General features: G+C 38.1%; 1 protein-coding gene across 1 annotated transcript; it reads left to right on the top strand.

Annotated features, from left to right (window-relative positions):
• Positions 1 to 1,611: 1,611 nt before the first annotated feature.
• On the top strand, positions 1,612 to 27,219 carry vps39 (VPS39 subunit of HOPS complex). The gene is made up of 24 exons (XM_054613568.1): positions 1,612 to 2,002; positions 2,124 to 2,189; positions 2,798 to 2,862; positions 3,298 to 3,340; positions 3,519 to 3,613; positions 4,261 to 4,359; positions 4,477 to 4,569; positions 5,276 to 5,459; positions 7,675 to 7,795; positions 8,454 to 8,574; positions 8,898 to 9,024; positions 9,553 to 9,695; positions 9,894 to 10,034; positions 11,480 to 11,621; positions 13,943 to 14,029; positions 15,708 to 15,781; positions 15,884 to 16,100; positions 17,469 to 17,597; positions 18,063 to 18,165; positions 18,416 to 18,461; positions 19,648 to 19,797; positions 23,609 to 23,743; positions 25,101 to 25,192; positions 25,822 to 27,219. Exons 1-24 carry the CDS (start codon positions 1,930 to 1,932, stop codon positions 25,901 to 25,903), a joined length of 2,628 nt encoding a protein of 875 aa, XP_054469543.1. The 5' UTR covers positions 1,612 to 1,929; the 3' UTR covers positions 25,904 to 27,219.
• Positions 27,220 to 27,466: the final 247 nt, after the last annotated feature.

Here is a 27,466-nt window from a genome sequence, read left to right as displayed (position 1 = left end):
TGAGTATACATTTATAATCAAACAGCGCAACCATAACAAAAAAGCAATAAATTATTTTAAAAAGAAATGCAAAATAGTAAGACACCTATCCACAAACAAAACTTCTAAAATACAACAAAATGAAAAGAATGAGGTCTAATCAGGAATAGAAACAAATATTCAGAGTTTCTTTAATTGTGCTGGGGTGATTTTATTTTTTTTAAACTTAAACCAAAATTGTAATAAAATATATGTTGTAATGCAAAAGTAATGAACAAAACAACTCTACAACATTTCCACCTGTTTTTCTTCGATTTGAAATGTTTGTGTTGTAGTTATTTCATTTTTAAAATAATTTTAAAAAGTATTCCTGTAGAGAACAAGCATGTAAAGAAAATCTAATCTATCTAAAAATCTAAAGTTACCATATAAATGTCTGAATTTTTTTATCCTTTACTGTACAGCAGTTAGTGAGTTTATATTTATACTCAAAAGAGGTCTAATCAGGAATAGAAGCAAATATTCAAAACTTCTTTAATTGTGTTGGGGGTGATTTAAAAAAAAGAAACTTAAACCAAAGTTTTTATAAAATATTGATAAATGTACTTCTGAAAATGTTGTCATGCCAAAAATAATAACCAAAACAACTCTACAACATTTCCACTGTAATTTTTGTGTTGTAGTAATTTAAAAGAAATAAATAAGTGAATTTTAAAAAGTATTCCTGTAGAGAACAAGCATGTAAAAAAAATAAATCCATCTAAAAAGTGAGTTTATATTTATACTCAAAAGAGGTCTAATCAGGAATAGAAGCAAATATTCAGAGCTTATTTTATTGTGTTTTTTGCTGTGTCCACATTTAATAATGATTAAAAAATAAATATTAATAAAATACTAATAAATCTTCATCTGAATCTGTTGTCATGCCAAAAATAATTAATTAAATAAATAAAAACAACTTAAACATTTGTGTTGTAAATAAAAACAACATTTCCACTGTCATTATTTGTGTTGTAGTAATTTAAAAAAAATAAATAAGTGAATTTTAAAAAGTATTCCTGTGGAGAACAAGCATGTAAAAAATAAAAGAAAAAATCTAAAAATATTTCACAATATAAATATCACATCAATATACAGCAGTATTAATCCTTAAACAATTATCCCCCCCAAAAAGCAAATATTCAAAACTTATTTTTTGTGTTTTTTGCTGTGTCCACATTTAATAATTTTTAAAATAAATATTAATAAAATACTAATAAATCTTCATCTGAAGTCATGCCAAAAACAATTAATTAAATAAATAAAAACAACTTAAATAAATAAAAACAACATTTCCACTGTCATTTTTGTGTTGTAGTAATTTAAAAGAAATAAATAAGTGAATTTTAAAAAAGTATTCCTGTAGAGAACAAGCATGTAAAAAAAAATAAAAAAATCTAATCCATCTAAAAACATGTCACAATATAAATGTCACATAATATACAGCAGTTAAAAAACATCTATTCTGTTTTTAAATCTCCATGAATGAAATCTCGCGAGAATACCACAACGCGATTTCGCCACCAACCCAAAAAACGTCGCCACTGCACCTTTAATGCGTTCCTCGTGAGCGCGCTTACTGTCTGTCACGTGCCTGTCAAACCCACCATCCCCTCAGCGCAGCCGTCAACACAAGCTAGCTCAAGCTAGCTCAAGCTAACTCAACCGAGCTCAAGCTAACTCAAGCTAAGCCACGTTGTAGCTGCAGGTCGTGGGTTGTCTAGTAACGCACTGCCGTTGCCAAGGTAACCGTTGTCTAGGACGGCTAGAAGCAACAATGTAGCCGCGGCTAGCAGGCTAACTCACAAGCTAGCAGGCTAGCGATCAGCTGTTGTTTTGGTCGGAGAGCTAGCTAGCCTAGCCTAGCCTAGCCTAGCCTTACAGGAGAGCAACACTAGATTTGTTTTCAACATGCACGACGCGTATGAGTCGGTGCCCATTCTGGAGAAGCTGCCTCTGCAGATTGACTGTCTGGCAGCCTGGGGTAGGTGTTGACACGTGGTGCTTCTCTTCTTCTGTGGTGTTTATTTTGAGTAGAAACACTTGCATAATATGTCTGAATACTAATAATACTAATGCTGTGGTGTGTTGTTTCCTTCCCACAGAGGACTGGCTGCTAGTGGGGACAAAGCCTGGACATCTTCTCCTCTACAGGATAAAGAAGGATGCAGGTGGGAAGAGCTCAGAGACACATAATAATAATAATAATAACATTACATTACAGTCAGTAGTATATTACATATCATTCACCCATTCACACACTGATGACAGGCTACCATGCAAGGTGCCACCATCAGACTCTAACTAACATTCATCATCCAGTCCACACCGATGGCAAGCCTTCAGGAGCAACTTGGGGTTAAGTGTCTTGCCCAAGGACACATCGACTGTCTGCCGGGTATCGAACCACCGACCCTCTGATTGGAGAACTACCTTGCTCTCCACTACGCCACAGCCGCCCCGGCACACTTTAAAATACAAAGAAATCTCAAGGTGCTGCACAGGGTAGAACAATCACAATAATCAAATATAATAATAATAAAGCGCTAAAAAACAAACAAAAAAATAAAATAAGAATTTAAATAAATGAATTAATTTAATCAGAATGAAATCTAAGAATATCAACACAACTATAATTAGCAAATTAAGTTTAAGGATTCAACTAAACATAGATTTAAAGTCACAGGCTGAGAAGCGGCGAACATGTGATGCCACTGATGCTCTGGCTGCTTTGTGAAAGTTTGTGTCTTTCTTGTTCTTGTGTTGATTATCTCTTCAGGCACCAACCGGTTCGAGGTGACGCTGGAGAAATCCAATAAGAACTTCTCAAAGAAGATCCAGCAGGTTGATATTAATGCATTTTTAATTCACAACGCAAATACCTCCCAGATTTCTAGGACTACATGCTGAATTGTCATGTTATTATTTATCTAAATGCCTCACTTTAAACTAAATTCAGCTCTGAATGGCCAACTTCCTCTTTTGGGAAGATTAGGGGAATCCCACATTCCTCAAGACTTGTACACATGCCAACGTAGAATACCAAAGATGGTAGATGTGATTCGAATGGCTCAGTTCAACCTTCAAATTGAATAAGTTTAGACTTGTCATGCTTACAGATAGTGGCAAAAAAAACAGTTAGGAAAAAGGTTAAACAACAAAGCTCTTGTGTGTTCTCAGCCGTTGTGATGTACTGTTAATTTCCACATACACATCAGGTTGATGTTGGATTAATTTGGTTCAAACCTCCTTTAATTGTGTTTCTTTCTCTTTCTACAGCTGTACGTTGTCTCGCAGTATAAAATTCTTGTCAGTCTTCTCGGTAAGTTTTCTCTCTGTAATGATTAAATACATACATTTAAATGTACATATTTATTTCTAATTTAAAAGATCATGCTGGTTTAGGTCTTCATCTGTTTATTGTTAAACCTTTTCAGCCTTACAACTGCAATCTTTTTGCGTCAAAGCGTAGCGTTCATCGTCATTCTCTTAATCTGCAGAGAACAACATCCACGTCCATGACCTCCTGACCTTCCAGCAGATCACTGTGTTGTCCAAAGCTAAAGGCGCAACACTCTTCACCTGTGACCTGCAGGTCAGTTAAAGTCCTTTTATAGTTGCAGCTTTATCACACGATGCCTGCAGTATTGTTACCGTACAGCACTGCTGTCATATTCATGCATTTGTTTTGTAAATACAATATTTAAAGTATTATATTATATTATATTATGGATTCGTGGACTGTGTCAGAGAAACCAGGCAGCTTTGACTGAGCGGGTTTATTCAGATTTATCAAATGGTTTTGAGTGGGTCATAACTAAACCAATGTACTGCAAACCAAGGAGAGTATATATAACTTATTGCAGTATTTATATTACTGCTGACTGTTTCCTGGAGTGCACCATTTTCTTTCAGCATTTTTAATGCGTTTAATGTGTTTTCTACGTCCCAGTAATGCTTTTTTGGTAATGCTTTAGTAGCTTTTGAATTGACAACAGTAAATAAAGAACAGGAGACATAAGTTGTTACAATCCTATTTGCAGTAAATGTATCTTTTCTTTAGCCGAATCAGCATATTGCAGACAGGTAAAAAACATTTAGATGACTACAAGGCAGTATGTGTTAAATATGTTCAGCACTAATATAACAGTAATAATAATACAACATAAAGTCCATTTATTTTCTTTTGTTTCCACATTTCTGTGTTAGACTCGTACATTTTTTGTCTCTTTTTGTTTTCAGCAAACCAGCACAGGAGAGGAAAGGTTGAGAATGTGTGTTGCAGTGAAAAAGAAACTCCAGCTGTATTACTGGAAGGACCGAGAGTTCCACGAGCTGCAGGTAAAATTAAATATACTTCAGATGTGACGCACTGCGACATGATCCAAGTTTAACGCTTTTTTTCCCCCAATCCTTTGATAAATTGAATCATCCTAATGTTCTCCTTTTATCTGTTAGGGGGACTTTAGTGCACCAGATATTCCAAAGTCCATGGCCTGGTGTGAAAACTCCATCTGTGTTGGTTTCAAGCGAGACTATTACCTCATTCGGGTATGTGCCACAGAAATGGATAACATAAGCTATTTATATTCTGCTTTACGTATCTGTAACTACCCACAACTTAAAGTGATACTTTGCAAGAAGGCTGTAAAAGCTTCGCAGTGTGTTCCCTATGGTGAGAGAGGTATTCAAAGTTTCAAAACAAATCCACTTAAAACACTCCTGCAGCATAATTCACTTCTCAGCTTTCCATCTGTATGCTCAGTTTGTTCTAAACTGCCCAAAATAGTGCAAAAAAACCAAAGCACAAGTCTCGGTCTTCTGCAGTTCATCAATCAGTGGACTGGGCTGGATTATGTTGTGTCTTTTATTCTCTGTAAAGTGGAAAACTAAAAATATTTTGCATGTGCTTTAAGGGGGGATTCATTGACAGGTTTTACAAGGACTATCACTGTGAAATTATCTTTTTATACCACTTCTGAAAAGTGTAGAAGTATACTTTTATTTAATGAGTTCATGTGATATGTTGGCCTTGATTTTGCGTGTTTATTTGGGGCTTCTTCTTTTCCATCCTTTCTCCTGTTGTTTTTAATATCAACTAATGTTTTGGTTCTGTTATTGTTAGTCTTATCAGCTGTTCTTTCAATGTTTTGTTGTTTTTTCTAAATCACTGTTCACTTGACCTTACAGACAGAGTTTTTTAATATGTTATTAAAAACCTTTCTGACTCTTTCGCACCATCTTTCCTATCACTCAGATGGATGGCCGGGGCTCCATCAAGGAGCTCTTCCCCACCGGCAAACAGTTGGAGCCTCTGGTTACCCCACTGGCTGATGGGAAGGTGGCTGTTGGCCAGGATGACCTAACTGTAGTGCTAAATGAAGAGGGCGTTTGCACCCAGAAGTGTGCCCTGAACTGGACAGACATCCCAATAGCAATGGGTAAGAAAGATGCACAACAGCTTAGATTTTATATTCTACACTGATTTATGTTTACATGTGTCCACTTTCTTGTAGAAATTAAATAATTAGTTACTCAAGCAGTTTCTATTTCTGCTTATATGGAAAACAAGCTACTACATACCCGGTACAAGTCGCTGTGTCTTTGCTCGAGTTAACTTGTATTTGATATCGACAAGAACTGACCGCAAAGTCAGAAGGACACACATGTTGAGTAACAAGAGCTAAATATCCTTTTGGTTGGTTTCCAGATAACACAGAAGGTGTTTCGTAAAAAATGTGTCACCCCTGGTAATCTATTTCTCTCATGGAGAAAACCAAATAAGCTTAATTGTTTTGTTGTGCTTTTTTATCACTCCTAAACAGTCAGACCTTACAAATTCACCACTTTAAATATACTGAACATAGCCATTGTGGACACAGCTTGATAAACACATATAAGTTGTTAGATTTAATCATATCTCAAAAGTAAGCATCTATTGATTTTGCTAAAGACATGCTCTCTTGCTAAATACAAAAGAGTTTGGCCATGGTAACACCTTTCTGCATTGGCAAAAGAACAAAGACATCAGAGGACAAAACAAGGAAACGCCAATAGAAGAAACCGGTTTTCAGCATTTTGTCACATTCAGGAAGGAAAACAAGCTGCTGTGGAGAACAAAATGATGACCGTTAGCTTCAGTGAATTACATGAAATTTACCTTTTTTAAGGATCGCATGCAGGTTTTTGTTTCACACACAAATTAAAAAATCATGAGTCAGCCACTAATATATCTTAATTGGCACGAGTGTGTGCATAATCTGAGTTTTATCTACTTCCTCTTCCTCTGGGGAACTTTTCATCATTTGATAAAAGTTTCAGTTCCGTTCTGTTAATCATGGGCGGTTGAATTATATGCAGCTTTTACAGCATCTGTATAAAGTGTTCAGTATGATTCACTTTGATTTTACTCTGCACATTTCACCAGCACGGTCACAGTTTATTCTCATCTTGTGACAGTGATTGAACTGGTTTGTTCACATAGCAACTGGGTATTAAAACAAACACCTGATGAAGCATTTGGCCTAAATACTGCCACCGTCGTCTGCTGCCATCCAGCTGCTGTCTGACTTTTCTTCCCTCTTTCTCAAGCTTTCCTGTTCAACGTATTTTCTTTCCACCCTGTCTGAGCTGAGCTACTGTTTTCCACATGTCAGCAGAGGAAACATCCTTTTTTAAAGACTTATACATTATACATCATTTTTTTTACCTCGTGACTAAGACACCACATGTCTGGATTACTAATAAGCTGTGTTACAGAAGTGATGCAGATGGAGCTCTCATGTTGTTTTTAAAGGCGTATTGGAATGCAGGTTGAAACATTATGAAGGGGAAATGAAGCCGTGGTTTCATACAGTTTGCAATTTCCTTGTTTCAATATAGACAACATTGTGGCTTTGGCGTGCGTGCGTCGGCATCAGGATGAGTGCCGGTCAGTTTGAAATGCATCTAACTGACCGTCCCATGTGAGCAGAGGGCCTGTGGGCAAAGCCTGTCCCATATCCAGAGTCCAACCTCGAGTCTGTCTAGATGGCTGTCTCCAACTGGATTTCCTGCCCTATTAGCCTCAAAGACTTTCCTCCATAATTGCAGCCCGTGCACCTGCTCTCAAGACACAGAGCTTGGGTCAGGTGGATTTCATAACACGCAATCGTTTTTAGAGCTGAAACAATGATGTCTATTTTCTATTTTTATATTCTGATATGTAAATAGATTTATTGCACAGTTAACTAAAAGTTGCAATAAAGTATAAGTTTTTGCAAATAGTCTTCTCAAGGTTGGAATGACTCCAGTATGGCCATTCTGCAACAACATATGTTGTCAAAGAGCCAAATGTTTACAGCACATGCCACATGACGGCAACATGCCGGGTACGTTTCTCTCTCTCTCTCTCTCTCTCTCTCTCTCTCTCTCCCTCTCCCTCTCTCTCCCTCTCCCTCCCCTTATTTCCTGTCTGTCTCTTTCCGTCAGCTGTCAAATTATGTAAAAAAAAAAAAAAAAGAAATGTATTAAAAATCTAAAACTTTTTTTATGTAATCCTACAGACATGTGATGACCTGCGGAAGATATTTGATATTTTTCTGTCTCAAACACACCTGTGACAGTTCAGTTTTGGATGACGTTTTTACACCCTTGCCTCTTTCCACATGTTCCCAGAGCACCAGCCTCCGTACATCATCGCCGTTCTTCCTCGGTACGTGGAGATCCGGACGTTTGAGCCGAGGCTGCTGGTGCAGAGTGTGGAGCTGCAGAGACCTCGCTTCATCACCTCAGCAGGGTGAGGCAGTCCTCTGTGGAGTTTTCTCCTTATCTAAAACAGACTTTAGAATTCCTAATTATGACCAAACTACCTCACCAACTGATGTTTTGGACATTAACTGTTTATTTTTCAGTACGAGTCCAACCTTTTACTAGCTGCGATAATGCACCTTTCATCTTTTCAACATACCAACATATACAACTATCATAACAATTTATCATGTTATAATTACCAATAAACATATAAATTGTTCTTTATAAGATAATATGCTGTTATAACAAGAAAAAGTTCTTGTAAAAACTGAATATTTGAACGCAAAAATCATTCATAACATGAAAAATATCTTTTAATAATGTAAGAAGATGTTGTAACATTACCTTTTTTTTCACATTACAACAAGATGGTGGCAGCAGTATAGCGCAGTACTGCAGTATGCTTAAGGTAAAAAAAGAAAAGGCTGCAGTGGCTACTGCAAGACTCCTGGCTTAAAGTTACAGATTCAATAAAGAATGGTGTCACTTTTATGGCTACCACTCTGGTTCCTGTACGTAATCCTCCTTAAAAGAACACCATGCATGATTTGCTCTCATGACAGTGAGTTCCTCCTTACAAAGAAAAACACTTTTTCTTCCAACCTATTCTCTCTAATCTTGTATTCTCCTCTTATCTGTCACAGGCAAAATATTGTGTATGTCGCCAGCAACCACTTTGTGTGGCGCCTGGTGCCCGTGTCGATAGCCACCCAGATCAAGCAGCTTCTTCAGGACAAACAGTTTGAGCTGGCTCTCCAGCTGGCGGTGAGCAGCACAACCACTCACTTCATCGCTATTTAACCTCATTTATTCCTCACGATTCAATTGGTGCTTTAGCTCAGAGGATGGAACACTAAAAACACTTATCTTGATTAGGAGCAGTATGCTGAACTGCTCTCAGCTTTGTGCTTTATCGCCAGCTCATCCAGCTGTCTAAGCTATCCAGGGCTACTTTAAAGAATAATAAAGGCCTTTCGTTTGGTTTTGCACATTCACGGAAAGCTATCAGTCTGAAAAGTTAACTGGAGACAATCTGCTGTGATACATTTTTTGCTTTTATTCATTAAATTTTTGTTTTGGGCCAAAAGATGAAGGATGATTCAGATGGGGATAAGAAGCAGCAGATACATCACATCCAGAATCTCTACGCCTTCAATCTGTTTTGCCAGAAGAGATTTGATGACTCCATGCAGGTGTTTGCCAAACTGGGCACAGGTAGGTCTCCGAACATCCCCCCAAAATTTGTAAGACTGGGATCTAATCTTATGTGTGTCATTATTCATTTGTTTTAACATGTAACACATGACTACTATTCACTACATAGGACAAGAGTGCATCGCTTTAACATCTGAAAAGTAAATATTTTGTACTGTTGTCATCTTTGACGAGGAGATCCGCTTGTTTCAGTGTAATAAACCTCCCATTTTATCGTCCTGATTAATGTTAATATATTGGACCCTATTTAAGGAGAATCTGGCCATAATATTATTAACATTTATTCCTTTCTTCCTTTTTTCTTGACCTCATTACACATCTGTTGCTTATCGTGTATACTGATGGAAATATTTGTATAACATTGACATGTAATGATTCCACATCTTGTGTGTGTGAGACTTTATTCAACAATGATGACAGGCTTTTCTTCTAATGAGCTCTTGATTTTATAGTTTATATATATATATACCAAGTATCACACACACGTGGAATAAAAATGTGAATCATTTCCCCTCGTGTGCTCTGCAGATCCCACCCATGTGATTGGACTGTACCCAGACCTGCTCCCGTCAGACTACCGCAAACAGCTGCACTACCCCAACCCTCTGCCTACTCTGTCTGTGGCCGAGCTGGAGAAGGCTCATCTCGCTCTCATCGATTATCTCACACAGGTGTGTGCGTGACTTACAAATCCATGATGGAAGTGATGCAGTTTGTCAAACCCCACTTTTTATACAATATAAGCTTTGAATGAAGCTCTACTTAGAGGAGGAATACCAAAAACATGAGTCGAAAAGTAATAAAAGCATGTCTAAGTCAAGACAATTAAAGGAGGTACAGTATTAATCTTTTTTTATTTGTCCTGACAGAAACGTAGCCACCTCGTGAAGCAGCTGAATGACTCCGACCCGTCTACAACGTCTCCACTCATGGAGGGCACGCCTACTATTAAAAGCCGCAAAAAACTCCTTCAGATCATCGACACCACGCTGCTGAAATGTTACCTGCACGTAAGACGATCTTCTTTCTCTTTCTAAACAAACTGAGACATTTCAGTCCAAACTGACACTTTGAACAATTATTACTTGATATTATTGTTTAAATGTCTTGCAGGATATACAGAAAACGGTTTAGTGTGTTGCTCTTTATTGATCTACTGTCAAAAAAATTCAGTTTTTATTTTGTTTCAAATATTTTTTATTCAGCCAACATTTATAGATATATTCAGCACATCATTGCTTCAATGCTCATTTCCATTTACACAAAAGAAACGCAAAACAATATACATTTGCATTCAAAAATATGAAACAAGTGATGGTAACAATAAACAAGATAGTGATGCATTTTGAGAACATTATCAAAATGAAGTAAACCAAAATGGAAAGGAAAAATCTTAATACTAAAGGAAGAAAAACTAAAAAAATAAGTTTTGACAAGGATACAAATAATATGTTTGTGGTTTTTGTTTCATGCAGTCATTTTGTCAGTAGGTGTCACATTTGCCTAATAGAATGGATTTAAATTGTTTTAATTCAACAGATTTTTTTTTTTAAACAAGCTTTTTCTATGATTCTCTTTTCTTAATGCCACTCATTACTCATGTCAGACTTTTTGATCAACAAACATCAATCTACAGTGAACCTGATCCAGCTGTTTATATTTCATGATAAATGTTATTAAGGCTCTAATAAACTTGGCAGTTTTCACCGTCCACTTAGAGAAAAATGGTTTGATATCACAAGAAAGTAATTCCAAACACTCTCAAAAAATTGGCAGCAACATGAGGCGGTTAACTTTACCTCCCACAGAGCTAAACTGGTTCTGTGTTAGGCAGCCTGTTGGCAGATTTACTTTGAAGTCCCAGTTAAGTAGCAGTGTCATCTCCGTGTAGTAGCGGCAGCAATGTTGGGCTGGTGTTTGATTCAGGGAGGTAGAAGCCTGGGCGGCGATTTCACTTACCAAGCAATCTGTGTCAAACCTCATCTATGGTGAGAAAGGAACTGCTGGAATGAGATCACAGATATAAGCAGCCAAAGTAAGTTTCTCCACAGAAAGATTTGGCTTTTTGTGAGGAGCAAAACAGTCTTCAAAGTGTCTCTGCTGCTTTTAAACATTTAGACGAGCCAGTCCATGTGGCATCCAGGGGAAAATGCCACCAGGTTCTCTTTGGCGGTATAATAAGCATAATTTAACCCAAGAAAACTCCAAGGGATGACCCAGATCACACTGGAGGGATAACCTAAGAGTGACTGGTTCTCCTCTTGCAATGTGTGCTTCAGAGTGCCAAAACCTGCACCAGATAATTTAAATGATAAACACAATGTGAAGCAGAAAGCAACCAATCAGTGAGGTCACCGTTCCTGAAGTCCTTGGGTGAAACACAGCCTGAGCTTTAAAGGTGTGAATAGATTAAAGTTTTATAATCTTCCCTTATCTCCCTCTCTCCCTCGTTCAGACCAACGTGGCCATGGTGTCCCCCCTCCTCCGTCTGGAGAACAACCACTGCCACATCGAGGAGAGCGAGTACGTCCTGAAGAAGGCCCACAAGTACAGCGAGCTCATAATCCTCTACGAGAAGAAGGGACTGCACCAGAAAGGTGAGGATCTGCTGCTCGCCGGTCAAACACCTGTGTTCTAAGGAGCTGCGTATGGTTATGGGAATCTTAGTTAAACAAGTTGCACCTACACATCATGTTTTTTTGAACATTAAGATATATTTGATTTTTGATTTTCTCCAAACTCCTCCAAAGTTTTCATTTTATGCTACTTCAATTAACAGTTCTGAGATTTTTGTCTTCCTGAACATGTTTAAGGTTAACCACAGTTAATTAGTTTGTATACATATGGTTGTGGTTATCATATTTAAAACATTTTGACTTATGCATAAAAACACATTTTTGGTTTGCAGTTAGGATGCAGGCAATACTCTTTTCTTTGGTTTTTTTATTCTTTAATAGGCAGTGGTTTGATATCTAAAGATGTTAATCATGTAGTTTTTTTTATTAAGTCCTGTAAGAAAAGAACAACAATCTTAAAATTGTCTAAGTTTTTTTAAATATCAGCTTTTTTATTGTAAATCATATAAATCAGCAGTTTAAGATTGCGCTATTTTTATTTAATGCTAATCAAAATATTTGGGCTAGATTTTGTGCATTTTCTTGACACAATCAATAGAAGTGATCAGTCTTACTTGAAGAAGACAATTTATTTAGTGATATTCACTTTTCATCCAGCTCTGTCTCAAAACTTGATGCCTAATGCTTTAGTCGTTATTCGTGTATTTGTACTGAACTCTGATTCTCTGCAAAAAAATAATTCCATTTGTGTGATTTGGGGCGTAATAATTCATTTGAAAGGGTGTGTATTTATACACCTCCTTCAGCTGTTGTGACTTTCCTGGAAAACTGTCAGATATTTTTTCTCTTTTGAGTTCAAGTGCAAGTTCAAATAGGCTTTTACGCATGGATGGATAACCAGACATTTTAAGCTGCACAAGCAAATAGATGTCTGGTTATCACTGTCATGTTTTTAAACTTTAAACTTAAAATCATGACCGTGAGAAACAAGAACCAACATTAAGAGGATAAACCTGCAGGAAGAGTTAAGCTCTGTTTAAAAAGAGTTTATTTCAGTTAATTTGACTTTTTCTGTCTCTTTCATTTGGATGAGTAGATTGAAATCTGTGATTTTTATAAAGAAATGCTCTCTGACCTTCATTTAACACAAGAGACAAACTGACTGATTGTGTCTCTATATATTTTCTAAATGTTAAATTGAGTTTAAATCAAAAGTACATAAACACCACAGTTGTAGGTAAGTACTACTTTGAGGCAGTGTTTAAAACTTCTGCTACTTTATACTTTTATTCCATTCCGTTACATTACATTTACAAAGATAAATACTGTACATTTTACTTCACTACATGTATATGACAGCTGCAGCAACTAGTTACTTTTCAAATTAAGATTTTACATAAATATGAAAAAAATATGATTCGTAGATGTACATTAAACCAGCCCAAAATAGTATGATGCAGTAATATGATGTATAATAATAAAACACTCTCAATTAGTCCTTTTACTTTTACTTTTTTAAGTTTATTTTGCTGCTAATTCTTTTGTACTAATGCTGCAGTCAGCGCTGCATTTTCATTCATCTTTTTATGGAAAACTCAATTTATCCTCAATTTGTTTTTAGTTGGAAATTCATCCTCATGCAGGAGACAACTGATAAGTAAATCCTCTGGACGTCTGACATCCATTTTATTCCTCAAAATGTAGTTTATTGTTTGCAGGCCTCTTCACGACAACAATGAAACGCACTTAAACATTCGTTCCTAATTTCACTTTCAAATTGGATGCTAAGTTTGGCGTTTAGTATTTAAATGACGGATCACTTACTGCTAGACCTACCTCTGCCTTTTGTCAGCGTCCTCCTCGTTACCTCCCAGTCAGAGCCTCGGTACTCTGAATGGTTCCATTATGTTTAAACCCAAAAGGCTCCAGTTATGAGCTTGTAACAGAGTTGTATTCTTGGCGCAGTGCGGACCAGCTGCTTCAGGCCACGCAGTTTATCTCTGAGGAGGTTTTCCTGCATGCGGTCGCCTCGTCATCCTCGTAGATCAGAGCTGTCTTGATGTTGTTTGGTTTTCTGGCGTGATGCTGCGGCAGTTTTCTGGTCTGTTCTCGCTGTGAGCGCGGCTGGTTTTAATCGACCCGCTGCAATTTGTGCTTCTGATGTCATGCTGCTCGAGTGGATGCCCCTCAATTCAAACCAGCTGTTCCCATCCACCAATTAGGATTTATGTAATGCAGCGCACACCACAGAGTAGATGACATCTTGCTACTTTCCATCACTCAGGTTTATCTCACATTTTGCTCCTCTCTCACTCGCATCCCTCCATTTTTTTCTTCACCAGCTCTGCAGGTGCTGCTGGACCAGTCCACCAAGGCCAACTCCCCGCTGAAGGGCCACGAGCGGACAGTGCAGTACCTCCAAAGACTGGGTAAGGATCAACGGCCAGCTCACGTCTGCTTTTAACTAAGAGCGTCAAAGTTGTCATCACCGCTAGATATGTTTAATTTGTTTCAGGTTATTTTGGAAAAGGCTCTGAGAAAGCTTTGGCCCTGATTGATTGTGGATGCTGGATGAAATGTGAAGTCTGCATTCTGTCGCATGTCACGGTCTGCAGTCTCTCATTTGTCTGGCACTGACTAAATGAGAGGATTTTGTACCATATGTGTCAGTGTTTACTCTGTTACTAATCTGTGAACCAGGTTGTTTTTTTTATTCCTTCCCATCAGCCTGTCAATTTTGTTAAACTCCGGAACAATCCAGTAAATTGGCTGTGAGATAAAACCCAGCGGGTAAACAAACAAAAAATCAAAAGCCTGTGTGAAGGCTTTCAACCTCTTTTGGCAGCGGTTCAATTTGTTAATGGTGCCGATGCATTATACAGCACAATTTTCTGCTTCCTACCAACTGCAAAAAAAAAATGACGCCCCCAAAGAAAAAGACGTTAAAACTGAAATGATGGTTTTGGAAAAACAGTGCAAACAAAACCCACTAAACTTTGGGTAAACAAACAAAAAATCAAAAGAGTTCAAAGCGGTTCAATTTGTTAATGGTGCCGACATTATACAGCACAATATGTCTTCAAGGTTTGGTCTCAAACTTATTCAGGTCAAAACAACAACACGTTCGTTCTGATTCTTTTTATTTCAGTTTGTCTCTAGCACTGTATCTATACACTACTACACCACTGTGCACTACACTAATAACAAATGTTTAAATTATTCATTAATCTGCTGATTGTTTTTTATAAATGATAGCGTTATCGTTTGGTCTATAAATGTGTAAGGTGACTTTTTTTGTCCAGAAGATTTTTAGCAGAAAAAAATACTTGTTGTGTCCAGAAGTTCAAATCTGTGACCATTATCTGGCTAAGATGTTTTGATGATAGATTTAACTTCTATGGACCTTTTCTATAATAATAAATAGTTTTGCCCCACAGAAAGAACAGCCCAGAATCTGCCATCTCCATCTTGAATAATTCCCTTTTTGAACCAGAGCACCTAGAAAACTGTACGAAGGCAAAGTTTCAGATGGATTCTGACATCAGTTTGATATTTTGACATCATTTTGACCCCATAAATCCAAGACTCCTCTCCAGTAGATTGATATTCTCCGTCCTCCAGAAGGAGAAGCAGCTGCCGGTTCACTCCTCAAATGTGAACAATGTCGCCCAGATCAGAGCGGCTCCCGATGGATTGTGAACATCTTGGATTTGTGGGTCAAAATTGTCATAACAATCAGACTATAATTATTTTAAACCAGACTATTATTAATACAATGTATAATCAAAATAGTAGCCAGTTTACTTACTGTTGATTGGCTACTTTAAATATTGACTAATTCTTGCAGCTCTAATACATTGTGCTCTATTTTTTTATATCAGAAAAAAACACATTAACAGAAGAAGCATATACTATATAACTAGATATTTTTCTATCATGATTAAATCTTTCAGCCATATTGCTCAGCACTAGCTGTGCCAATAACTTTTCTGAAACCGATTCATGAGCTTGATCAACTGCTTTGTTTCCGTCTTTACTTGTTTTTCCTCTGAGCGTCTTCTGGAGAAGTTAAACTCCCTCATCTCTTGTAATCTCCCCCACACACAGGAGGGGAGAATTTGGGAATAATCTTTGAGTTTTCTCCCTGGGTGTTGAAGATCTGTCCAGAGGATGGCCTGAAGGTGGGACACAGAGATTCAAAATGACAATAGACTTTTCTTTATTAAGTCTAAATATAGAAGAAAGCTCTCCTGTATGTTTTAAAAATCTCTCTTCCTGTCCAGATCTTTACTGAGGACCTGACCGAGGTGGAGACTTTGCCCAGAGACAAGGTGCTGAACTTCCTGAAGGAGGGCTTTAAGGAGCTCGCCATCCCATATTTGGAGCACATCATTTACGTGTGGGACGACAAGGGCTCGGAGTTTCACAACGTGCTGATCCAGCTCTACCTGGAGAGGGTCCAAGGCCTCATGAAGCAGTACCTCAACTCACTGCCAGAAGGTACGAGCAAGAGAATACTTGAGTTAATTTAAGTAAAGATCACAGTATCTGTGGCCCTTTTTAAAAAGTCTTGAAAAGTTTTATACTAACTACTTTTTACCTCTTTAAAAACTCTTATTTTCATCTTGATACAGATGTAATTCAATGACCTGACAGATGCTTTACATTCAGTCATTTCTACCTGAAGCAAAGCTACAAAGTAAAGTGAATTCTTTATATTAACTGCAGGGCAACACGACCCTCTGGCTTTAATATCTTCTTAATGCCAAAAAGAACACAAATCTAATTTATCAGGGGACTTTCAAGTGATTGCGTCACTGCATATGGTTTCACTTTGCCTTCACTTACTCTTCCAGAGAGTTGTCTCTCATTGCTTTACACATTAATCCTGTGTCCAGATGTATTATGAAGTCCATCCGTCTCTCTGTTTGTGTCTTTTAATGATCATCCAGGGACCGTGTATTGAAACCAACCTGTCAGACGGCTACATTTCCAGGGCTGCTCATTAATGTGCACTCTGTCTGAGGAATAAAGTAATAAAAAACAAATAATTAAATAAAATAATAAAGCTGTCCTTGGGGAAGGTTATTGCTTCAGGTTGGGTTATGAAGCATATTTCAGAAACACAGCTGGATATTAAGATATTGTTTTTCTGAGATAATTCAGTTTTATATACTTTATTTATTGATCCTGTATGAGCACTATTTTCAAGTTTTCTGTGGAGCTTTCTTGTGAAAAACAAAAGAAAAGTGATGTTTACATGCAGTGTTTCTTACCAAAACACATTGTGTGTTTCCTTAAGGTTTAACAAACATGATGGGTGCATTTCCTTCCTCATAGAACATTTGCAAAACTGACTTTTAGATGTATTGAAAACCTGCATGGTTAACATCCATGTTTGATGCGAGCAGTCTTCTTCCTCTCTGTCTTTGTTGGCGTGTTACGACTAACTGTCAATCAGTGGGTTAGTGTTAAAACCAGTTGCAAGATGTGAAGCACGCTAAGTCCTCGTGGGCGTTCACAATACAAACAAAACAGGATAAAAACATTAAGCCTATAGTGCTACAGGAAGTTAATAACTCCACAGGGTACGATTAAGATGAGAATAATACTTTAATAATGATTCAGTGGCAACGTTAAAAACAATAAAGGCTTTTATACCTCTTTTAGGAACTTTCTTGTACTTGATCATTGTTATGATTACCTTTGTTGGCTAGATTATTTGAATTATTTACTTATCTGCCAATCATGTCCACTATTTCTTGACTAACTTGGTTTATGAAATGTCATGATCAGGTGGAACAAGTGAAAAGAATAACAATCTGTGCAGCTCTAAACTCAAACTTCAAAACCTCTGTGCTGTTGTAGGAGTTCCAGCTGTTGCCGCGGGGAAAGAGGAAGGTGATCTGGGAGAGTTCAGGAACAAGCTGCTGTCTTTCCTGGATATTTCTACCAGCTACGAACCAGCCAGACTCATCAGTGACTTCCCCTTTGATGGTAAGAACTGCGGCTCACACAGTGGACAAACAAGCCATGTGTTCTGTTTGCTTAACAAATACAAACAAGGATGTGGGTTTTATTTCTGAGGAAGCTGATATTCTACTTGACAATCCTTTGTGATACTGTGAAAATATCATCTTACGCATTCACACGCTATGTATGGAAAGAAATGAGTTCTTTTGAATACAGAAAATAGTAGAAATTCAAACTAAACCACATATTTTAATACCGGTATGAATGTCAAGTCAGTATTATTTTTATAGCCCAATATCACAAATTTGCCTCTCAGGGTTTAATGTAACGTAATGTAATGTGCACCTAAGAAAAACAAAATATTTCATGTATTTTCCATGACCTCATGTACATGTGTTCTTAGTTATAAAGGGGAGGTTTATCCACGTTGTGTACATTTAAGCTGAAGGGTGAAACTTGCCCCCGTTGACGTTGTTTTCAATCCCGAAGGCCTGCTGGAGGAACGGGCTCTGCTTCTGGGTCGGATGGGTAAACACGAGCAGGCGCTCTTCATCTATGTGCACATCCTGAAAGACACCCGCATGGCTGAAGAGTGAGTAGTCCTGCAAAACAACGCAGAATCCTGCAGAATAACTGGGCGGGAAATGAACACCAACCACCTGCCAAATGTTTTGCAAACTCCAGCAGCAAATATGAATTCTGCAAGGCAGCAAAATACATTTTAAGGGCCAAAACTGAATCCGATCTCAACTGTGCCATCATGATTTTCTTGATTCTGTGCTGTGAACATAAACATAACTAGTCTTGCCTTTGCTCATGATTTTCTCTCTTGTGCTCTGCAGATACTGTCACAGCCATTACAACAGTTTAGTCGAAGGGAATAAAGATGTAAGTAGCTTTCAAAGTTTCCTCCCTGATTTTGTTCATTTTTTTCAGTAAAATAATTAGTTTTTTCTGCCTTTTCTTCATGGATTTACTTGTGTTGGTTTTTTCATGACCACTTTTTTCATTTGGTGCGCTCGGCTGCCTTCTGTTAAGTGCCTCAGTGTTTGCAGAAAGTGCTACACAAATATAATGGATTATTTATTGCTCAAACTCTTCAATGACTAAAAAAACTTGTTTTGTCAGAAATGACAGCTGACATTGTCTGTTACGTGTACGGACTTTACTCTGCAACAAAATAAGACCGTAATGAAAATGAATGAATCAGCATTAGATTGGAGGGGGAAATCAATGAATTACTGCTGTTTTCTGTAAAGGTCAGAAATACATGAGATCCCTGTTTGGACACTGAATATTTTATGCCAGTGTGTTAAGACTTTCAATATCAAACCAATAATAATAGGCAGATTTTAAGCAAAAGTTAGACATTTTAGGAAATGGGTTTATTGTATTTTTTGCACTGAGATTGATGACAAGATTGATGCCACTCTGGTATCTGTGCTTAAATATGACAGCAGCTGGTGAGCTTAGCTTAGCATAAAGACTGGAAATAGGGGGGAACAACTAGGCCACCTAACCTACAAGCATAGCTGAAGTTCAGTAAATAACATGCAGATCCACAAGAATTTATACACATACACAGTATAGAGTTTTTCCCAAAAATGTCTTACTATTTCTACATGTAAACATGATTTTAATTGTGTAGTTTCATCTAACTTCTTTCAATTATTTAGTAAATTAGATAAGAATCAACTTTATTGTCAATGTACCAAGGGCGGATACAACAAAACGTGCAAAAAGCAGTGAAGTTTACATTTTCGATGAAATTTTGGATCAATTTCTTTTCTAATTTCTGTTATAAAATAAACCTTCCTGTTGTAACTTGGCAAAGATTATATCCTGTTTTATCTTAATTACTGTTTTGATTCATGAATCCTGTTTTTTATTCTGTAAAAGAAAATATAGTTGCTGTTCATTGTTATCTTACATGACATTTTGCAGTCCTGTGTGTGTGTGTGTGTGTCTTTTTCCTACATCTGTATCTTCGTGACAAATGTCTGGTCATGTGACATGAATAAAGATTAACATTTAGATACGTTTCATACTAACTGCTGTATTTATTCCCCTTCAGGTTTATCTGTCTTTGCTGCGGATGTACCTGTCGCCTCCTGACGTTCACTGCTTGGGGCCCATCAAGATGGAGCTGTCGGAGCCTCAGGCCAACCTGCAGGCGGCTCTGCACGTCCTGGAGCTGCACCACAGCAAACTCAACACCACCAAGGTAAACAACGACACAGCGGCACTCACATTCCTCCACAGGGTGACATCAGAAATAATTCAGATGTTATCTCCTTGGAGCAGAACATATGTTTTACTGCATTAAGATGGAACAAACTGTGTCAGTAAATTGAAACAGAAAATTACTTTTTCTTCATCTTCAAACTGCTCATTCATTCAGAAAGCAAGAATTCGTTTCTAATTCAACCCAGTGATTTTTTTTTTATGAGTTGACTCTCTGCCATCACTCAGATTAAGTGTTCAATGCAAACTCGCACAAGATGTGAAAAATGGAAGTGATAAGAGTCGGCTTGTTTAGGCTGGATTAAAAAGAGAATGATTAACGATGACACACACACACTCACATAAAATGAGTCATTTGGCTTTTGGTGTGAAATTAGAGCAGCGACCGAACTGATGGCTCATTTAAAGATTTGAATTAGTTTGTTTTTAGAGCGAGATGAGAGGAGTCGGGCTGCTGCCTTTTGTGATAGAAGAAATCCCCAAAATCAAAGATTTCCAGCAGGGTGCTGATCTCCCCTGAGAGGAAGTCTGTTGAAATATGAAAACCTTTGATGAGATTCCTTTCATATACCTGTTTCAACTCTCTGAACCCAGAACCGAAATAGCAAAGAATTGAAGAAAAGCTGTTCTGTTCAAAACCAGCTCGTGACCTATTTTGCTTTTCAAACCTTCATGTTTCAATCCAAATGCCATCTAGTAAATGTCCAATTGAAGCAATACATTCCTCAATGCGTGCTATATTGACCCAGAAAGCTGATTTCTCATGCTCGTGGACATATGCCTCCATGTACCAGGATGCATTGCGTTCAATCTTCTGTCCAGCGTTGCCTCTCTGTCCCCCTCGCTTCACTCAGCATTCGGGAAACAAGACACAGGAAACAGCATTTACTCTCTGCACAAACTGCAAACTCTACTGTTGCATATACTTCATATCTTCACCACTTAACTCAAACTCTCCTCTGCAGCGATCGCTCTCTTGTCCACTCACATCGCATCCACTATGCGTCACCATCTCTTTCTCTTAACACACACACACACACACACACACACACACACACACACACACACACACACACACACACACACACACACACACACACACACACAGAGTCTCCAAATGAGCTAAGCTACTCTTACAACAACCAGTCTGTGATTCCTCACGGCCTCTTTCTGCTGCATTTCTCCAGACGTATACTGTGGCTCAAATAAATATAGCTGAGTATCTGAGTCAGCCAAAACACTGTAAAATGTATCCTCCTACATAAAATCCTCTGCACTTGTATTTAAGAAAGCCAATTACGCAGTTTGCAATTCAAGCAAAGAGGATAAGGAGCAAACCCCCTGGCAGCCAGAGAAATCCAAGCTGCAGTCTGTAGTTCTTTGTTGCATCCAACTCTGTCACTGTCACGTCAAATGACGGCGCTGGATGCAGGAAGAACAACAGATTTTGCAGCTGCGTATTTAGCTTTTTCTGTCAATATATCATGTGAAGAATTTGTTGCTTCAATTCAAAAGGACATCCACATAAAATGTGCCAAATTTTCGAATAAAAGCCAAATTCCCACTATAGGATTTTCAAAGTTGTCAGATTGCTGCACTGTTCACACCACACAACCTGCTTACCTTTTGATCTGGAATCTGGAAGTCGTTGTGGTTTCTACACGACAAGATCTGGACCAGGAGGAATCCCTAATGAGGTCTCTAAACTAGGTTTTGTCACAAGAACACATGCGTACATTGATTTGGGTGTTGTGTAGTCATGCTCGCTGATGTTGTCACCGACACACCGACAACATAGAAGCTTGTTTCCACACATCTTCCATTTCCCCGATGTAGATCTGTCACTGTGTTACCTGTTATGTTTATTCATGTAAACACCCAACACCTGAAGGTGAACAAATGCAAATGCAACACACAGCTCACACAGGAAGGCTTCAGGCAAGGGAAAGCCATCCCCAGGTTGTAGCTCTCCAACAGATCCAGATATTTAGCATTCTAGATAGCGAGACTTTCTGCTTTATAAAGATATTTGGTTTTGAGTTTTTCAATGCAATCCAGCTGCTAAACATCTCTCCACACGGTCCACATCGGGGAGAAAACAGTCACTCGGCTGATTGTATATTCTCTCTCTCTCCGTCTCTTATCTCACTGTGAATATTTGAATACGTAAAACAAACAAGTGTATCTGTTCTGAGTTGTATCCTCGTTGTAAAAATGTAAACTGTGTTGTGATTTAAAGTGGAAGTGATTGTGTGCGAACGGCACCGCTGATTTGTGTTCAGCCACAGCCGTGTCCAATTAGGAGTCTCTCAGGGGGAAACGCTGCAGGTTTATACGAGTGTTTAGGTTTAGATCTCTCCACCGGGCAGCTCTCCATCTTCTCTCTTTGTGCCGCTCTGCCTCCCTGCTCTCCCTCGTTGACTCGATGTCATCCTGCTTTCATTTCCCCTGGCCTCCATCCCAGACTCTGCCTCGCCCACGGAGCATAAGACAAGACTGCACCAAACTTCAGAAAAAACTTCCAACATGAAGCAGTTTATTTGTTGTTGGTGACTGTTTTTCTTGTCTTGAGCAACTAAAAAATATTTGTATTGCCAAGTAGTCTGTCAATATAATCCTTTGAATAATGTATTTACCATGTAGTCTATAAATGTCTGAAAATAGTAAAAATATTGTTGATTTGTCTGACTGACAGTCCAACAACCAAAGAGATCAATTTTTAATGTTATTTACAAGCGATAAACAAGAAAAAGTATTCTTGAATTTGAGAACCTGAACGCAGCAAATGTTAGATGTTTGTTGAGTCGTTTTAACAGAAACGTGACAGTTTGTTTACATGTAGTACGGAACAAGTGGGACCTCTCAAGTAAGTAAGAGCTACTCAGAGTTACGTCAGTGTTTTTCTGTTGCCTAATGAGAAGCACTTAAGCACAAAAAGATTTCGATGAAGAGGAATTTTAAGTAAATTCTGCAGCTCTTCAGTAACAAACTTCCTGAATATTGAGGTTGCAAAGCGGGATCCTGCTCCTCCTTCTGCTAAACATCCACAAAATGTGACTGGAGGCCTCTCAGACTTTTTTGGGGCTGTCAAAAAGAAGGATAGTAACTTCTTGTGGTGGCAATGAAGGCTATCTGTCAGAGAGGCCATGTTGTATTAAATAATCAAACAGTAATGCATATTATTTTAATGTATAATAGTTCAGTTACATAGTTGTATCAATTAGTTGTTATTAAAACAAACATGCAGAACAAACACAGAATATGAGTTGAGCTATACACAAACTAAATGTCAGCTCTGTTTCTCAGTTGTTTTTCTCTCCCTCTGTCTGATTGTAACGAGGCCGTTTGTGCTAATTTGATTTAATGACACTGAACAAGAGAACAGCAAGAGTACTGCTTGATTGTGTTTATTCACACAGAAACACACAGGCGACTCACTTTTATTTCTAAAGGTAGGAGAAGAATGTGTTTCGGGAAGTCATCTAGCAGCAATTCATTTTATATTATCATTTGGGAATGATTAATGAGCCATGTTCTTTTTTATTTAATAATGCGTCTTATGAATGTGGAAATGACTCAATTCAAATGTTGTGTTCTCTCTAAATACAGTTCGGCAACTGTATCTCACCAAAAAAAGAAGATCACCACCTCTGCTTGAGGAAAAGATTCTAATTGTTATAGATTCTACTTTTAAAATGAGTGTTAATTTGCTTCTGATTCTCTCCAATTCTCAAGGTTAGTGTCTTGTCAGCAGTGTTTAACAAGCCTTTGTTTTCTGTTTGTTTTCCCAGGCCATCAATCTGCTCCCTGCAAACACTCAGATCAGAGAGATCCGGGTGTTTCTGGAGAGCGTTCTGGAGGAGAAGGCTCAGAGGAAACGCTGCAACCAGGTGCTGAAGAGTCTGCTGCAGGCCGAGTTCCTCCGGGTGAGTCCTGGAGAACGTGTTCACATGGTGGTCCATGTAAACTACGTCAAAATGTCAGTTGTAACATTTATTGTAGTTTGCCATATATGACACTGACGGTTAGGTAAAGCCAAAGACGATCCTTTCTTAGGTGGGAACTCGTGTATTTGTCAACCTCGAACACCGTTTCCCATGTTTTTGTGTGTAAGTGACTGAGAGTGGTACAGCCGCTAAACAGGCTGAAATGTTATCGCTAGGGGCAACTGCTCTCCGTCAATGTACATCCACAAAGTGTTTTTACCTCCGACAGGCTCAGATTGTTACTATTAGTGTCAACATTATGGAAAGGACACTTTATTTACTACTCATTCTGTACTCCAACACAACAAACTCTGACAACACCGGCACTCTGCTCGCTAAATCTCAAATGAAAATAACGGCTTCCTTTCCATAATGTTGTCAGACACTTAAATGAACAATTTGAGCCTGTCGGTGTCAAAAACAAGCACTTTTAGTGGAAAAGTGGTGTAAATTGATTATTGTGTGCTAACAAGAAATCGTGTCCTTTGTCCTCCTTTTTATTATTAAGATAATGAGACATTTTATCGATTCCCTCAGAGAAATGGTGTTTTAATAGTCTCCCCTCTGGTGAAGTCAGAGAGCAGGGTCAAAACAAAACTGCTTCCCTTTAACTGAGAGTGCTTCAGTTTATTCTCAGGGACACTTTAGCACTGTGCAGCAGATGTGGGACACTTTCACAGGTTGCATGTCTATTAGTTAAGAGCAGGTCAATTGAAGATTGATTCTTCCTGTCAGATTTGAAGTCAAACGGAAATTAAACTGTTTTTATATCTGCTCTGAAATCACATGTTCTCTGTTGTCCTTTGAGAAATAAATCAGTTCTCTGTCAACGTCAATTGAGAACTCATTTTTCATCAAAACCTTTGCACAAGATATTAGCAGAAAAATCACAGTTCTATTATTGCTAGATATTCACAATGACTGTTACACAATTTTACACAACCACAACGTTAACTTTCCTGCTAAAGCTGCACTGCTAATGTAAGTTTTGAAGGCTAGACAGTCATTTAGCTGCTCAGCTGCAGCACATGCAACAGCATGTAAACAAAGCAGCAAATGTCAATTTCAATCTCAAAGGTCAGGAAGTACTAGAGCCTACAGAGTTTGATCGACAGGAAGAAACACTAATGATGATGCTGGGAATGTTTGTGTTGACGTGGCAAAGGGTTTTAGGACTAGAGATGAAGTTTCTCTTTACCTTGTTATCTACCACGCAGGTATCTCTGCCACAGAAACAAGATGTCGAAGCTGCTGTCCTGTGCTGTCTCTGCTCACCTCTCATGTTCTCTGTTTTCAGGTGCAGGAGGAGCGAATCTTCCACCAGCAGGTCAAATGTGTCATCACTGAGGAAAAGACCTGCAGAGTCTGCAAGAAGAAAATAGGATCCAGGTAACGATCTCTCAGTGTAGAAATGGATTTATCTCAAACAGCAGGCTTGTTTTAGACTTAGCATTATTATGAAAGTATGCATGTTGACTTTTTTATTGATTTATGTATTTATTATTATTTATTTAATTTTTCAAAAATCACAAAATCTTTTAATAGCAACCAAAATGAAAGAAAATGTAGAAAGACACAAAAAAATGGTGACAATAATTAAAAAAATAAATTGTAAATAATAAAGAAAAATGTATTTATTTATTTATCTACTTTGGTATTAAAAAGTTATCTTTTTTTTCTTCTAATCCTGTTGTTCTCTTATTCTAATTATTGTTATTGCATGTGACAAATAAATCTGTGGATCGTGAATCTTTGCAGAGTTATTGAATGTTATCATGAAAAACCTCATTCATTTGGGTGTTATAGCAACAGCTTATTCCTTTTTCATCTTCATCGCTTCCTGTTTTTATTAACTTCCCCTCGGCTGCTGTTCATTTCACACCCTGTTCATTTTTAGTTCCCTCTTCAATACACGTTTGATTAATAGCTTGTTTATCTGCTCTGATGCTGCGAGTCCTAAATCCCAGCGACAGTAAAGCGTCTTCTCTTTGTTCCCTTCTTCTTCTTCTCTCTCTCAGTGCGTTTGCCAGGTATCCCAACGGCGTGGTGGTGCATTACTTCTGCTGCAAAGACCGCAACATGTGTCCCACCGAGCAGTGAGCGCCTCCACCTGACAACAACTGTTCACTCGTAAATATCTCCCCTCCCCCCCCGCTCTCCTCTCCTCCCTCCCCCTCCCTCCCTCCTGCTCTCTGTGGATTTCAATGCATCGGACATCTTTGAACTAGAAGTGCATCAGAAGGGTGGAGGTGCTGGAGTTGTTGCGCCTCACAGAACTACAAGTGCAGACGTTTGTTTTCTAACCTGAGTTCACCTCGGAGCGCCGTCGTCGTCGTCACGCTCTCTCAGAACAAGACCTCCTCCTGAAATCAAAGGCCGAGGCTTTCTTTCTCTCTGTGCATGAAGAAACAGGAGGAATGTCCGGCGTCTTTCAGCATGAGGGGGAGAAATAGAGAGAGAGAGAGAGAGTGTGACATTTGAAAAGCATGTGTCACTGTAACGCTAGAAGGGATTCACTTCCCTTCACTTCGCCTCGGAAAGGAAAACGGGCGCTTTTGAGAGACGCTCAGAGGAAGTCGGAGCTCGTTCTCACCGTGAGATGATTACAAGCCTTGGTTTTTATTTTTTATTTCCTCTCCTCTTCCTGCCTCTCACCGTCTCCCCCCCCCTCTCCTCTCTGACACTGTGTGAGGCCTCAAACACTGCTTGATTTGCCATATTCACAGTTAAATGCCTTTTTGTGACTCTTTGATTGTACTTACAGTGAAGTCTGATGTCTGTCAGGAGTTTTTTTTTGTTAGCATGTGCCGGTACTGACTAAGCAAAACAGCATTCGTCTCACAGCGTGTTGGACATTTATGTGTTTTTATTTAAAACATTTGAGGAGACTTAACTTTATTCATAGAGACGTTCTTTTCATCATTTAGTGTCTTTACAGTGTGTGAATGATTCCTACCAGACATCACTCTCTTTGCTTTATTTTTAAGTACTCATCTGTCGTCTTTGTTTACATTTTTTTTTGGTTTATTCTCTCGCAGACATTAAAAGTTTATGAAGAAGAACTCCTTTAAAGTGAGACTATGTAACTTTTGAGCAACGGCCGAGGTGGTAAATACAGAATAATCACAGAGATTTTCCTTAATTAGATCTGAAATGAATAAATTATTAATCATCATTATCATTATTCAATGATTTAATCTGCAACTGTTTTGATAATTGATTATTGTTTTCAGCCATTTGTCAAGCAAAAATACACAAACTCACTGGTTCCAGCTGATTTTCTTTGTCTCAGTAAATTTAATTTCTTAAATTTTTGACAGTTGATCACATCAAATTGGCAAATTGAAGACATAACTTCCAGGCTGGACAAATGGCTTTTTATTAAACATTTTATGGACAAAACCATAAATTAAGGAGGAAAAAAATGGCAGATTATATGTTACACATGAGTGTTACAGTAGTATAAATGGAGGTGATTCTGCTAATATTAGCCACCTTTAGCTACTGGTCATACCAGACCTATAGCAGAAAAACAGCTGTTGAACTGAGCAAGAGTGCGTTTTATTCCTTATGAATTCAGATTTTTATTCCTATAATTGTGTTATTTCTTCTTTCAAAAGTTCTATAGTCTCGCTGAAAGACGGATCACAAAATAAAGTACAG

Source organism: Anoplopoma fimbria, chromosome 15 (genome assembly GCF_027596085.1).
Source record: "Anoplopoma fimbria isolate UVic2021 breed Golden Eagle Sablefish chromosome 15, Afim_UVic_2022, whole genome shotgun sequence".
In the NCBI taxonomy this organism is placed as follows: Eukaryota; Metazoa; Chordata; class Actinopteri; order Perciformes; family Anoplopomatidae; genus Anoplopoma; species Anoplopoma fimbria.
Note: the sequence above shows the minus strand (reverse complement) of the source record. Positions and strands in the feature narration are given on the sequence as shown.

Coding starts and splice junctions, on each gene's coding strand:
- vps39 (XM_054613568.1), top strand. CDS start 1,930: ATGCACGACGCGTATGAGTCGGTGCCCATTCTGGAGAAGCTGCCTCTG. Junction 3,614..4,260: donor TCTTCACCTGTGACCTGCAG/GTCAGTTAAAGT, acceptor TTTTGTTTTCAG/CAAACCAGCACAGGAGAGGA. Junction 4,570..5,275: donor GAGACTATTACCTCATTCGG/GTATGTGCCACA, acceptor CCTATCACTCAG/ATGGATGGCCGGGGCTCCAT.